Raw genomic sequence first — 16,011 nt, forward strand, 5'->3', positions numbered from 1 at the left:
CTTTGTGGCTTGCCTAAAAGGGTTCACTCTCTCCATTTTTCTTGCCTCCATCAGAAGACTAGTTCCTGTAATGTATGGATGAAGTCTAGGACAGTCCTAGGAATGGCATTAAGGCTGTTCAGCTGGTTTTTGTATATACCACAAGCAGCTGTGGGATGTCAGAAGCAAAAGGCTGGCCGGTCGCTGAATTCTCAGAGCTTTCAATATCTAGAGGAGGGAAAAGAATGATAAACAAGTTTGGACAGAAAGAGCAAAAAAAAAATTCCAGATTTGTTCTGAATATATTTTCTCCAGCGTAGAAGGCAGTAACTTTCAGAAACTGACAACCTGTTAGTGTCCTGACCCTAAGCATATGCGAGCACACATTCCCAGTATGTTATTTTTTTGTGCCTATGTATACTTTTTCTTTCTTTTTGCTTCATCTAGTTTGACACTGTAATTGCAGAAGCGGCCAGCTTGATGTCCGGGAGCTGATCTCTCTCTACCCCTTCCTGTTGCCTACTTCCTCTTCATTTATACGGTCTCATCCCCCTCTGCATGAGTACGCGGACCTAAATCAGCTGACCCAAGGTGACCAGGAGAAGATGACAAAATGCAAACGGTTCCTCATGAGTTACTTGAATGAAGTCCGCAGCACTGAGGTGGCAAATGGCTACAAGGAAGATATTGACACAGCTTTACTCAAGCTATATGCAGAGGCAAATCATGAAAGCCTGCTGGATCTGCTAGTTTCGGAGAACTTTTGTCTTTTAACAGATAGTGCTGCTTGGCTGGAAAAACACAAAAAGTGAGTGGATTTTTGAGTATTGCACCTTTGAGACCAGAGGGAAAATTGTCTTAAACGCTATTGGCTTCTAGAGCAAATGTGTTCAGATCCTTGAAGTTTCTGTGCTTTCAGGTCCAAAAGACAACTTGGCCTGACTTGTCAGCATTTAAAAATGTTGGTGAAAAAGTATTAATTGACACTGAGGTAAAGGGAATGTGTTCTGTCTTGTGCTGGTAAATACAGAGTTCTCCCTGAAAGTTTCTGTGTCCAACACAAAAATAAAGGATTGGTACAAATGGGGTGGGGGAAGTGATTTGTTTACCCTTGTGACAATGTGAGAGTTGAATGGATGCAGTAGTGGTGCTTGGACAGAACGAAAATATGCCTTAAAGCATGTGCTACCTTAGGCAGAAGCTATTAACCAGCTAGTGGCTTTAAAATTTTAGTTGCTTATTCAGGGAAAGGGATCTTGCTTTTGAATTGCATACTTTCTGTACTCCAACTGATTCACCAAAAGGAGGTTGCTTAAGATGACTGCAGATGACTTCAAATTGGAAATGCCAGCAGGTGGAGAATTGACTGTCATTAAGCAGGAAACACTAGATAGTAAATGTGTAAAATACAAACTCCAGTCGTAGGTAGTGTCTCTGTCTTGGATTTCATTTCTTTAATCTTTAAATTGTGTGGTGCAGTAGTAGCAACTACTGTGGTGAGGAGGAGTCTTTAATTGCGGTTAGAATTAGGGTAGTTTCATTTATTTCCTCTTGGTAAGCATAGTTAGCATGGCAAACATGAATGGAATCATTCCATGAACAGCCAGTACAGAACTTTAGCTGTGTTTTTATTACAGTACACAAAAAACCTCTGTAATGGCACTGTACAAACCCCTTCCTTGCCTGACTTGATTTCATGTTGCAGTAAAGAAAAAAATGGTTCTGATAGTAAAAGTTTTAAGTAAAAACACCATAAAAATTTGATTTAATGATGCTTAACTCTTGGAGGAATATTCATTATTTGGAGCTCTGTGTTAAGTCTGTATATAAAATTCAAAGAACGGCATTGGGATCATCTCTAATTTGACATATACTTTGTTTAAGTTGGAGCTAGTAACTAGAAATTGCCTTAGGAGAGACAGACACATTTCTGGACAGAACTTCTCTTCTTTGATTCTGAAAAAGAGCCTACAGACAGTTGTTCAAGTGTAGACATGGCCATGTACATGTCACTGTAAGAAATTAGTTGTTATATTCAGTGCTAATCAAACCATAATGAAATTAGTAGGAAAGATCTAGCAATTTTAATATTATTTTCTCTTTCTATACAGGTATTTTGCCCTTGGTCTCCTGTATCACTACAATGGTCAGGATGCTGCAGCACTTCAGGTTAGACTAAAGCTTTTAGTGTCGTCTGTAAACCATTCCAAATACCAGTTTACCTCTGAGATAAAAATCTGAGGTGCTCATTTATCTGTTCAGAAAGCAGTAATGTGTATATATGAGAAACTTATGCTAAGATTTCCTTGAATAAATTAATATGCTAGATGTGAAAAACCTGAAGAGCTTACCGAAGATGACAGCTATGTAGATGCTTGTATGCTATTTTTTAAGCGAAACTGTGCATACCAGAACATATGTTTGTACTCTTAAAAAATGGACAGAAGCACTAAAATAATCAAGAGATCACTTAAAAAGGTACTTGAGGGACTTCAGGAACATATCCTGTACTGATTAGTCTGCATACACAGCAAAGGAGTATTGTAATCTCATGACAGACACTGACAGCAACTGAGAGTTTATTTCCTTTTCTGATGATGGACAGTGAACACATTCTGCAAGATCTGTGGGTTTCAGCTGGGTTAGTAATCCCTTTGGGGACCCTCCCCCCTTCTGATATCACTAAGACTATCAGTGGTCTGTAGACTGCAGACTAAGTAATTTTGTTATTCCTGTCTGCAAAACTTCATCTAGAAAAATTAATATGTTCTTGATCAATAAATAGCATGTATGTCTTGGACCATATCCAATACCTTAAGTAGTTTGCCTTACTGTGTGGCTTTTTAAGTACATTAATCACAGTAACACTGTCAAATGCATTCAAGTCGGTTACATAAATAGTAATTTCCTGAGCAGAAAACCAGTAAGGACAACAAAAACAGTATGTATTTTTGTCACATGCAAGATATTTTTCTTTTATGTTTCCAGGAACAAGGCTTATTGCTAAACTGATCTGCTAGATGTGGCATCTTTTAATTCCAATTATAACATATATAAAAATGATATCACATGGTACTTAAAGTTCTTCAGTCAAAATGAAAGAAGAGAAAAAAATCAGGTTTTCTTCTAAATTGTTTGTATCATTTGCTTTTAATCTTGCTTACACAGAACACATGAAAAGTATACCATGAAATGGAGAGAAAGACTTTATCAAAAGGTTTCTTTGTGATTAGCGTACATCCTCTTGAATTATTTGGCCAACCACTCTCAGAATGAGAATCCACATGATATGGCGTCTGAATTAGTTGAATGTGGCAGGTACAAGAAAAGCCTGTGATGGAAATGAGGCATAAATTTAGTGACTAGTGAGGTCCCTTGCAGTTGGGTGTTCCTAGGAGCTCTTTCTAACTCCATAAGTACCAACAGCTAATACTAAGTGTTGTAGCAGGTCACATAAATTTTAAGTTGGAAGAACTAGTACATGTTTTAAGCACTTTAATCTGTGTGTGTTTTTGTTGCAGTTATGGGTGAAAATAGTTGATGGAGACATTCAAGATTCTACCCGTTCAGATCTCTATGAATATATAGTAGACTTCCTTACATTCTGCTCAGACCAAGATCTAGTGTGGAAATACTCTGACTGGGTTTTACAAAAAAATGAAGAGGTTTGTGATTGGCATACTTTTCACAGAACATCAGTATTTCCCTGGAGTAGTGTTTGAGTGTTCATTAACATTGTTCCATCGTGATAGCTAATTGGACCATTTTTGCAGAATCTTTAAGGCCAGTTAAATAGTGATCAACAGAAGAAAACTTCCAGGTTTCCCAACTCTTCTAAGTCCTTCTGTTAATAAGTGCTAGTGATAATTGCCTCTTTTTCTTCTGAAAACAAAGTTTAGGTCATTCTGTACAATGAAAGATACAGTATGTCTTCTGTTTTTCTTCATATTAAGCAAGATAATTTTCAGATCTTAAAAAAAAAAAAATAATAAAATAAAATTCACCTAACAGGTTAACTGTTGCTGCTGTTTCTTTTTTAAAAGGATTCCAGGGAGAGGTGATAACTGTGTACACTAGGATGTGGAAAAAATAGCCTTCAGTCAAGACAAAACCTCATTGCTACAAGAATTGACTTAATCCACCAAAATTAAAAAAAAAAAAAAATATTTTGTAACATCCATTAGTGTGGTGTGCTGTTAAATGGGATGCTTGATGCTGTATCAGACAGTCTGTGTTGTTGGAACTTGTCAGTGCCTAATTTATATTAATTTATGGCTCAGTTATTACATGCAACAACAGATTTCTATACTTTCATTTTGGTCATTATAGAAGGCTCTTACTCTGTGTATATCATCACATTTGATAAGGCTGTAAACATTCTGGTGTCTAACTTACGCTTTCTTGCTGCAAAGCCTGAAGTCTCTTGTTCTGCTGTTATGACAATCAGTTCAATATTTTTTGTGGCTGGTGGAGGTTGTGCCCAACACAAGGTTTATAGGCTGGACAATGTATAGGCTACAAATTGAGGTAATGGAGGTAGGAGTGAGTGAGATCACAATAAGCACCAAGTAGTGTAATGTTGGTGGTGTCAAGCAGGGTTTTGTGTTGTTTATCTTCCTGATTAATGTACTAACTAATCTGATAGTGCTATTAATTAAGTATTTAAAATAAGAACGTAATGAAATGGTTGCCACTGAGTTCCTAAATGCAATTAACTCTCTCTAGGTTGGCGTACAGATTTTCACTAAAAGGTCTTTGGAAGAACAGGAGAAAAACAACATTAATCCAGATGATATCATCAGTTGCCTTAACAAATATCCTAAAGCACGTGTTAAATATCTAGAACATGTAGTATTGGAAAGAAAAATAGAGGTGAGTGCTAAAAGAATACTAAAAGTAGGCATACGATTCAGAATGCAAACTATGATGAACAGCCCTGAAAAAAACCAAAGTCTAGAAGAAATAAGCATAATTTGAAGGCTTTCAGATGTACTCAGAGTAGGGAAGGAGTGGTTTTAAGATTTAAGTAGAAGATGAGGAGCGGATATCTGCATTATTTTTAACTTTTCAACTCGTATGATGGCAAGACAGTTGCTTACCTCCCTGCAGAGATTTGGGGTTTTTTACATTGGATTACTGCATACTTTTCTGTTTCATAGTTGAGGCTCAAACCTCTATCTCATAAGATCATAGAAAAATGGTTAAGCAACTGCTAATCCTATTGCACTGTTGCAGCAATATACTAAAATTCTGAATTCAGTGTTTTACAAGCAGGTATGTTTTATTCTGTCCTTCTGGAGAGATTGAGCAATTAATGATAGAATTAAACCATGCCTCTCTCACTGTAGAATTCCAAACCACACTCCGTATGTTGAATGTCCGAAAGATGTGTTCACAAGTCTAAGTGACAGTGTATTCTACCTTTGGGTTTTTAAGCACAATACAGAAGCAGCCAAACTTTATGGTACTTGGATATGAGACATTTCAAGCACAGGAGAAGTTACTTTTAACCTGCAAATAAAGCAAGGAAATTAATGTTGAAAGAACTCAGCAGAACTGATGACCATTTCACTAATTTACATTCTTCAAATACACATGCTAGATCAATGGTTTCCCTCTGTCACTCTTGCAGATACGTCAAGGTGTATGACACCATGATGAATGAATGTACTAGTTTCTGAGGTCGTGAATGTTTTCAAACAAACTTCTTGAGTTAAACATAGTGCCTTGTAGAATATTTGTAACAAAAATAATTTATAATTAAGTCTACTCTAACTGCTAGTAAAGGCTGGGTTATAAATTGATTTGGTCTTTAGGAGGTACTATATTATTGTGAATGCTTTAGTGAGAATGTTTCAAACATTCAAATCATCAGCTTGTTTTGATGAATACTGGATAGTGGGTAACACAAAAAGCACTGTGCCTTCAGAGTGCTTGTCTACCTCTGGTGGCTTTCTCAAATTTTATTGCAGAAATAGAAAAGTTCAAAGAGTGTACCTTAATATGAGGAGTAGTGAATTAGATCAAAATTACTCATTTTACAAGGGAAACAAAAGGAGAAGACAGTGGACATCATACTTGTACTCAAAGGAGAGACATCTGCTTTACTACATTGACTTTCATTAGGTGAACTTTTGAAAGGAAATCATTTTTGCACAAGAAAAGCTATTTATAGAGCTTGTTTATTTAAGGTGAAGAGAGGTTTAGGAATAAGATGCTTCATATCTACATTTTAGAAATATCTGTATTAATGGAATAGAGAATCCCATGCTATAGGTATAATGTATTTTGTGAAGCTGGTCTGAATAAGTTGTCTATCTGCATGAACGAAAGACTTTCTGATTAATTTGAATTAATTAATTAAAAGACAGTTCTATATAATTATGTAATATTCATCACTGTTACTGGTGGGGAGAAGGGGTTGTCTTTGTAAACTGAGCTAACATTGCTCTTTTTATCTGTAGAAAGAAAAGTACCATACTCATCTAGCTGTCTTGTACTTGGAGGCAATACTTCAGCTAAAATCTGTGACCACAGATAATTGTACAGAAATAACTGAACTGCTGTTTAAACTACGCAGTCTTCTTCAGAAATCTGATCTGTATAGGATTCACTTTATTTTGGGTAAGATGCATGCTGTCTATTATAAATGTGTCCTGATTTTGGCTGGGCTAGAGTTAATTTTCTTCCTAGTAACCGGTACAGTGTATTTTGGATTTAGTGTGAGAATAATGTTGATAACACGCTGATGTTCTAGTTGTTGCTACATAGCGCTTATCCTAAGTTAAGGATTTTTCAGTTTTCCGTGCTCTGTGAGCAAGCAGGTGCACAAAGAAGCTGGGAGGGAGCATGGCCAGGACAGCTGACCCAAACTAGCCAAAGGGATATTCCATACCATAGAACATAATGCTCAGTATGTAAACTGGAGGGAGTTGGCCAGGGGGGATGGATTGCTGCTCGGGCATCGGTCAGTGGGTGGTGACCAACTGCATTGCGCATCACTTGTCTTTTCTTGGGTCCAATTTCTCTCTCTTTGTGATGTTCCTTTTAATTACAATTATTGTTATTATTATTGTTATTATAGTATTTTATTTTGGTTATTAAACTGTTCTTATCTCAACCCATGAGTTTTACTTTTTTCCCCGATTCACGTCCCCATCCCACTGGAGGGGGGAGGAGTGAGTGAGTGGCTGCATGGTGCTTAGTTGCTGGCTAGGGTTAAACCACAACAAAATGCTATATGTTAGTTCCAGCAGGAGACAAAATAAAGTCCTCATAAGGATAGAAAACTAAAAGATCTGAGGTTTCTAGGTGTATTTGGTTGATGGGCTTACCATCTGTGTTTCTGACAGACACAAGTTAATTTAGAAAGCGTGTCTGTTAGTGTTGTCTTTGATCTCCCATAGCTCATGAGGTACAATGGTATGTTTGCCACTACACCAAAGGCAGAATACCATAACTAGCTAGAAAAAATATCTTCATATAATTATCTTCTTAATTGGTAGTCAGTTTCTTTTTAATGATGATCATGTAACTTGTAACAGTCTTTTGCAAATGGAAGACTTACAGGTTTATTTGTGAAGCAGTCTGTTTCTCAGTGAACTGCAGTGAAGCTTTGAGGAATCTGATTACCGAGGACTTGTTTGTTGTCCATAACCCACTTTCACCCGGAAAGGTGGGGTTCATGCTAAACAAAAATATGAGCATCTTTTTGAGTGAAGAGTGCAACATACCTCTTAGTGTTGGTATAAGGCAAGCAACAGTTGAGCAAAATGTTTTCCTTGGCCAATGCTTATAGTGGCTAATTTTTAATGTTTCATCCACTAGAACAATGGGGTAACTTGTTATTGTACTGAAAGATGTGAAATATTTTTCTGAAATTCAGTGGAAAAATCCAGTGGAAGTGGAAATAAAAATAGCTGAGTAGCAACTAAAATAACTTACTAATGTTTAATGTCCCCTTGCCTTTCCAGTCAGCAAAGTGTTATATGACAGATGAAGTACAACACAGTCATTGAAACTCTTGCTTTTTCATCCTTTAATTTTTAACCAGATTTTTTAGGGCAAGAGTTACAAGATAGATTATTTTCTTGAAATTCATGTACTTCAAAACACAGGATTTCTTACATGACAATTCTTACCTTACATGAAAGTGAGATCAATGCATGCTAGTGTGTTCCTCCTTTAATGACCAAAATATTTTGGGGAGAAACACATTGTATTTCCATACCTTGTACAGAGGCCTATGCCAAATCTTTATCACCTTTACAATAAAAAGAGGATTTTTCTACTTTATCTTGAAATGCCAGATGAACTTGCTATTCCCCCTGCCTGTTGCTGACATTTTAACTTTAAACTGTCAGACTGGAATAAGGGTTTGTAGTGTCCTTTTCTTAAAGGGAAGTACTATGTGATCTTTATTGTCTTTTATGGACTTTAAACTATTCTGTAATTTTCTATAATATTGGGAGAAGCAGAGGTTAAAAATATTGCGGCTTCATCTTACAGTTTATCATATGTGGTAGCAGTGTGCACAGAAATGTGCAAGACTGGCAAGCTAGAATTTAAAAGATGTCGGTGACCCTGGTTTTATCACCTGTTATTTAGTCATTTCTTTTTTTCCCATATTTTGTGGTGCTCTTTTGTTAGAGATATGTTTCTAGGCATTCTTGTACATACAAACATCTGTCCTCTGTATAGCTGCCAGCACGCCTGCAAAAATAGCAGGAATTGAGTTTTGTGGGCTTGTTTGCTTTGACTCTGGGAGAGGGAGTAGTCATCTTCACCACTGAGCAAATATTGCCTTGTTTCTCATTTAACAGACAAAATCCAGGGCACAGACCTTCACATGGAGAGTGCAATTTTATATGGAAAACTAGAAGAACATGAGAAGGCTTTGCATATCCTTGTCCACGAGTTAAAGGACTTCCATGCTGCTGAAGAATACTGTATATGGAACTCTGAGAACAGAGACACGCAGTACAGACGGAGGCTTTTCCATATGCTGCTGTCAGTGTATCTAAATCCAGGCACTTCGGATTGTGCACTAGTCATGGCTGCTGTGGATCTCTTGAACAACCACGCTGCTGAATTTGATGCGGCTTTGGTTCTGCAGGTGGTGCCTGACAGCTGGTCAGTGCAGCTCCTCTCCCCGTTCCTGGCTGGAGCAGTGAGGCAAAGCATTCATACAAAAAGAATGACTCAGACTGCACTTGGGTTAGCACGAGCTGAAAACTTAATCTACAAACATGAGAAGGTAGGTTGTTGGTTTTTTTAGAGGCACTTTGAAGCTTTGCAGTTAAGTCCTTTGATACATAATAATCAGAAGCAGTTTGAAGAATTAGGACAAAGTTGTCTTCCTGTCCTTGGCAATTTCACTTGCTGCATTTATTAGTTTTTTGCTATGACTACTAGATTCAAACTTAATTTTATGCTTTCTCTGTAAAACAAAAGGAAAGGTGGGGGCCTTGAAATGAGAACAACTTCGGTGAACTTCTGGGCTGAAGGAAAGTGAATCTGGGATTTACAGATTAACGAAGTTATTGCAGAAACTTAACAAATGTGAGTTAGCATTTGTTCACTAGGATTGAGACCTGTCAGAATTTGCAAAAAAGTTTACCTGGCACTTGGTATTAATTGAAACTTGTTAATAGCTTTTGTTAGTGGTAAATTCACTTGTGAAGCTTTCTTCTATTCCTAGCTAGAGCTATTCCTTGCTTAAAGCTCCCAGCAGATTCTTAAATCTGTTTAGTTCTAACAATGGTATATCCAGCAGAATCTGTCTGGAATAAAAATGGATCAGTGCTCAGTTTGCTGTGGAGTTGTCCTGTGACCTTGTTTGGGAAACTGCATCGGGTTTTCTATTGCATTAAATGTGTGAGTGCTTTCCTTTATGAAACAAACAAAGAAGAAGAAAAAGAAGGGGAAAAAAAAAAAAAGCCGTACATAAGAGGAGGCATGAAAATGAATGAGTATGAATGTGGAAATTGAATTCAAGTTAAATAGTTCAAGCTGTCTTTTCCTACTACCTCTCTCATTGGCCAGGTTTGTCCATTTGGTACAGTTGAAATTATTTGCCTCATAATTTCCCTTCCTTTCTTGCTAGGTTCATGTTTGGATTTTTTCCCTCCCTTTAGGTTAAACAAAAAGGAACCCCAATTCTTCTTTCGGACAAAAAGGTCTGTCAGGTGTGCCAAAATCCTTTCTGCGAGCCTGTATTTGTAAGATACCCAAATGGGGGTATGGTCCACACGCACTGTGCTGCAAAGAAACATCTGAATTCAAACGTGACTCATCACTCTTCCAGCTCCAGCAATCAGACTTGAAATATGTTCCGGTCCCACAGGTTCCCATGACTTATACCCCATTGAAAGTGGGCTGGAAAAAAAGAACAAAGTGCAGCTACTTTAGGTATAAATCAAGATAAAGAGCTAGTCCTTGGGTTAATGGGAAGACTTCCAGTAAATATGAAATATTGCCACTTATCTTTTTGACTTCTAATGAATGTAGATAGAAAAGGAAATTCACTACCCGAAACGGAGAGGTGCAAATATAGGCTCTTCTGTATATAATAATAAACTGTTAAAGAAGGTGAGCCTTTTCTTCACAGTAAGGATGAATGTTATGGAGACAAGGCAAACAGTTATTTTAAGAAATGTCGCTTTGCACTGAATGTGGTGTTGATAAATTTGTAGAGGTGGAGATGGCATCTATTGCAGTTGGAATTCTTGGAACGTTACGTGACAAGACTGGCATCATGCAGCTTACTATCAAGACAGAAGTGTGCGGTGGTTATAATGTTTGCTGCAGCATGTCCTCTTTTTTGGGCTGGATTCTCTTCCCCAGGATCACATTATGAACTTGATTTTTTCGCTCTACAAATTGTTGGCTTTTGATGCACTTTTTAGTCCTTTCGCCCCCGTCCCCGTCCCCCCCTGCCGCTATATAGAATTTAAATATAAGCACTGGTCCGTTAGGTTTCTACTCCTACAGTTACTGTAATAAACTGAGTGGAAACTGACAGCCTCAGTCACACAGCTGTACTTGGAAGAAAAAAAACAATGAAGTCAGATTGTCTGGTCAGACTGTAGTCACTTTTATATGGGGGAAGAGACCTTAACTTTAATATTGATTTATTTATTAATATGCAAATATACTGTACATACAGTTGAATAAATTGATACTATATCATTCTAGACTTTCTTTGGAGGATAAAGGTGTAGCTGATACATAAGTGTACAGGTTATGTGCTAAATGTTTGCTATAACATACCTTAGGCAGATTGGAACTCCACAGGAATAGATTTTAGTACTTGTGGATAACTTTGTGCAATCAAGATCATGGAAAGAAGGTATAATTGGGAAGAAATCTACAAAGGTGCACTACAGGGGTACTGAATTGTTACATTCTAGAAAACATTCTGTAAACTAAAGTGTTTCAAATAACAAAAACCCTTAACTGCCCTGATAAGTATTCACATTGCTATTTAACCATTTTAAAGTAATCAGTTTAAAAGAAGCAGCTTCCCACAAGAGAGGTTCAAAAATGATGACTTTAAATAAAAATTAAGTATTTCAAAGTCAGAGTATTTCTTTTAATTCTGTAAAGCTCTAATAAGTGCTAAGCTTACTGGCCAGCATGCAACTGAGTAGGTATGGCTGCACTGTTTCAGCATTCCAGATCACAGTGAAGACTTTCAGCAAAATGAGGTATCTGCATGGCATCTTCTAGATGCAGTCTCAGCAGAGGTCTCCTGGTACAGAAAGGTTGGCTTCTGAAACAGCCTTGTGAGCATAGTGCTGCCTCCAGGAAAGGTCAACCAGACTACATCCAGGGGAAAAAAAATACCCATTTCTTTGTCTTTGAAGCAAAAGACCTTTGGATCTTTCTCTTCCCTGAGGTAGAAATTAGAAAAGTGTAGCTGTTGTGTTGTGTTTTAGGAAATAAATAAAATCCAAGTAAGGAATTTTGTAGCACTTTCTACTGAGAAGTGTAAGCCGAGTTTAGTGAAAGGCACCTTCAAAAAAAGACAAATGTGGGCATTTCCGACTTAATTCTGGCATGAGTGATTCTCCTATGGCACTGGTATGAGTAGATTCTTCTGTATCTTGTATTCATGGTTTTCAAACATTGTGTGTACAACTGGCAATGATGACATAGACAAATTTGTGGCCTCCTGTCCTCAAAATTCTTGCTGATAGTGACAAAGTGATTTTACAAAGATCTGAGAAGCCTTTTGTGTACAGTAGCATGCGATTCATAAGAAATACTTTCTTTTGCTGCAAGCATCCTCAGTGTGCTCTTTGTTCCTACCTAGTAAGGAGGTACTAAAACAAAGACCAGTCTCCATGATTAAGACTAATTCTAGCCACCAGGTAGTGATGAACTTAGTCTTGTCAGCTAATGTTGCAATGGAATGGAGATCATATCATTCCAGACCACGAGAAAGTTCTTAATTGTTATTGCATGAAAAGGTATGTCTGTAAAAGATTCAACAATTGTTTATTAATATTTGATATTTTTTCAGATTCGTACTTTGGCTAAAATGCAGCAGTAACAATAATTGTACATACAGAACAAATACAGAAATCAGAGTGATGCAAGGTAGCATATTTGGAAGCACAGGTGACCAAAAGGGTGATTAATGTTTAAGTTGGGGGATCTAATTCTTTTAGCCCCCAGAAATGTGGACTGGAAAAACATTTGATTCATACATTGTTACCTGTTTCTTTGTTAAATTTTTATACTAGAACTCATTTGGATGAATTAATATTGAAGTCCCATGGTAACAAAAAGAAAAAGCACAAAAACTAATGTGAGGCTGAGGTAGAGCGAGAGCTCAGCAGGGAGGTGGCAGGTGGAGGATGCTCTTCCAGTGTACGTGCAGCGTTTGAGCAATTGGGATAACACTCGACCAGAGGAGGTGACAACCTACGTCCAAGTGGTGCGTGAAATTCTGTACTTTATCACCAGGAAGTTTATGAAAAGTCTGCATTCAAATTTCCTTAGGTAGGACAACTACAACACCCCTTGGGTAAGAGAACTTCACATTGGAGAACCTGAGTTAATACCTCCTTTTCCTTTGGCACTGTCAGCTTGCTCATTTTTGTTTTATGTATCTGAAGTCTTGGGACAGCATCACTACTGTGGTAAGTTCTTCTGCAGCAGCAAGGAGGGAGTGAATGGTAATCGGGTTATTAATTGCTACTGGATACGTGAAGGAGGAGAGGCAGGAAAGAGGAATATTTCTTTGACCATCCTTCTAGTTTGGAAATTAAATGGGTTCTGGGAGTTAAAGCTTGATGCAATCCTTTTCTTTCCAGTTTGGGAATGTGGTGTCTTAGACCTGCCCTTGGAGAGAGGAGATTCTGTCAGAATATTTCTTCTTAATTCAGCTTTTGCTAAATTATTTGTGTTTGTAACTCATCTCTCTCACTTTTTTGTTCCAGTGATTCTCCTTCAACTTTGTATGTGTGAAAACCAAAACAATAGCGCAGATTTTTTTATTTTTTATGTGAGAGTGCGTCTGTGATTCGGGACATAATAAATGAGATTAGTCTCTCACACAGATGCTTTTGCGGATAGAGGCACGTTTGCTTAACATGTAGCTTCTAATTACAGAAATATTGCAGCTCTGACTCTTTTTTAGCCATCCTCCATTACAGTCACTGACACATACAAAAAGCACTCGTTAAACCCTTTCTATTCTTTCATATCTGCATGCTTCCTCACATAGGAATTACCTGATGCGTATGTCATCATATGCAGTTTTTCCCCTCTCTAAGTAAAAAAGAGAGGGAAAATACTAATGAGAAAAAAATTGCCCAGAATCTGGCACTCTGCTTGAAATAAGATTAAGGGCTGTACATCTATGAGAGAGAATTCAGTTAGATCTTAATTTCTGTCACTTAAAGGGATAAGTTATCACTGATAATATTACAAGAATACTGATCGCAAAATCTGGAGAAAATAAGCAATTAGTATTTGTTACACAGAGGGTACCACAGGTACTTGTGAACTGACTTCTCCAGGCAGCCTGTACTTCGGCAGCTCAGGTGGGCACAGGAGCCTGGATTACAACGAGAACTTCTCTCTTTGCTCCCCCTGCTCCCAATCTCCAGCCTTTGTTACCTGATTGTCACTCTTCTAGCACTTAATTGACATGGGTGTAAATCTTGAGGGCTCTGGGTAGACTCCTGAGGATGTCTCTCTTTGTTCAATAAAATGTCACTTTATTATATCAACCATGTGAAACCGTAATAATGTGAGCTGTGGAAAGGTGGTGGTAGGGATGGAGTAAGCGTATCTTTTCCGAGACCTTTATTACGTGTTTGAACACACAAGCATTATCTTGACTCTGAATCTTTATAACAACTGTCTGTTCTTTGCAGGGCTGCTATCCTGAATGACATTAAAAAATACTCTGTTTATACAGTTGTATCAAGAAGTAACTTTATTTTATTACTCTTCCCAGTTTGCTGCAGTCTCTATTCAGCAGCAACTCATACGTTTTTGTATTTACTAATTAATTTTTCTCTTGCTGTACAACACTTTGGGGCTTATGCCTTGTGAACACTGATAATTAAATGTGCTGCTACTTTTAAAGGGAAAAGAAGTTAATGACATTCTGTAATGTCTGATTGATTACAAAACCGAAGTTCCCCTGCAGTAGATCTGTTCAGATGGAAATCTGTACTGTTAACACTTTCTGACTTAATGGTTATGTTGGTGAACATATACAGCAGTATGTGGAATGTACAGATGTATAAATATGTTGATTTTTAATAAAAAAATCTTTTAATTATGTTTCTGTCATTGATTCCTAGATATGTAAACCCTGGGATGTGAATGGCCAAGTGAAGGAGAAAGATTGTTCAGTGGTAAATAGAGGATTCATCTGGGTGACTGACAGAGGTGGTCAGATGAAAAGACTGAATTAAGCAAGTGCAGGGTGTTAATGGAGATCAACGGGCATTCTTAAACTAGTGAATTTTTCTTTTGGGAAGAAGTTTTACTTTGTTTTTACTTCTTCTTTGACTGAATCTGGGTTTTTACAGATTCAGGTGAACGTGGCTACTGCCGTTCCAGATTTGGAAGATCTTGGTCTGCCTATGTGTAGCTGAAGAAATCCTTTCTGTGATTAAAGCCGACGGTTACATGGGAGTCTGGTCAGTGATGGGTGCATGGACATCCTGGAGCAATACAAACAGAAGTACTAAAACATTTTAAGGGGAAGACCTCAAAACAGAGCCAGTGTTGACCTGGGAGCATATAGGCTGGTGAAGTTGAGAGAAGTAAAAGCAGATGCTGTTTGCAGAGACACCTCTGGGACCAGGTAGAAAGTTGGGTTAATCTGCAGCTTCTCTACTGGCTCACTCTTTAGTAAAAACAAATTTAGGGAAAACAAAGATGCAAGTGCTACCAAAGCTGCATGGTATTTATTTTTATTACTGGGAAGTCCCTAATTCAAACTTACAAGGCCAGAAGCAAAGTTGCTGCAGGAGCCTAGCCCGTGTCCCCAGGAAAAGAGGATTATTGCATCCCTGCAATGTGGAAACGAGGGTGGTGCTTATATACTCTACAGCAGGGAGCTGGTGTTCCTCATCTTCCTCCTCGCTGTTCAGGAGTAATGGCCCTGGCTCAAAGCAAACTTCAGGGCCAAGGGGCCAGGCGTCCCCTTCTTCCCACTTCAGCAGAAGGGGCCGGGACCACCACAGTGGCACTATAGGTTTATAGGCAAACTATATGAGGAAATCTCGGGAAAGGGAGGGTGGTAAGGGCTGGTAAGGAGACTGTGGTAAGCCAAGGAAACCAGTGTGATCTCCGAGGGGAGGCAGTGAAGGAGGAATGCAAAGGACAAGTACAGAAAAGGGAGGAATCTGTGTTTAGGACATCCAGGTGTGACCTAATTCAGCTTGTTTCCAGCCCCATTCTGCATGTGCTTGGGTCTTCTCTCCCTGCATCTTCCCTGCCCGTCATACAGGGCAAATCCTGAACGTGACCAAAACGTACTGAGGATGCTGGCTAGAAAGT

General features: G+C 38.2%; 1 protein-coding gene across 4 annotated transcripts in view; it reads left to right on the top strand.

The window, feature by feature from the left end:
* TGFBRAP1 (transforming growth factor beta receptor associated protein 1) overlaps positions 1-14,782 on the top strand; it is a 33,672-nt gene extending 18,890 nt beyond the window's left edge. For 2 of the 4 annotated variants that reach the window (XM_049834059.1, XM_049834060.1), the window contains exons 6-12: positions 446-787; positions 2,091-2,148; positions 3,501-3,644; positions 4,705-4,851; positions 6,444-6,603; positions 8,802-9,235; positions 10,116-14,782. In XM_049834059.1, coding sequence (XP_049690016.1) covers positions 446-787; positions 2,091-2,148; positions 3,501-3,644; positions 4,705-4,851; positions 6,444-6,603; positions 8,802-9,235; positions 10,116-10,304 — 1,474 coding nt within the window. In that variant the 3' untranslated portion in view covers positions 10,305-14,782. Of the gene's footprint in view, positions 1-445; positions 788-2,090; positions 2,149-3,500; positions 3,645-4,704; positions 4,852-6,443; positions 6,604-8,801; positions 9,541-10,115 lie in introns of all 4 variants that reach the window. The other 2 variants (XR_007510163.1, XR_007510162.1) reach the window with 2 other exon arrangements.
* Positions 14,783-16,011: the final 1,229 nt, after the last annotated feature.

Source organism: Accipiter gentilis, chromosome 31, assembly GCF_929443795.1.
Source record: "Accipiter gentilis chromosome 31, bAccGen1.1, whole genome shotgun sequence".
NCBI lineage: Eukaryota > Metazoa > Chordata > Aves > Accipitriformes > Accipitridae > Astur > Astur gentilis.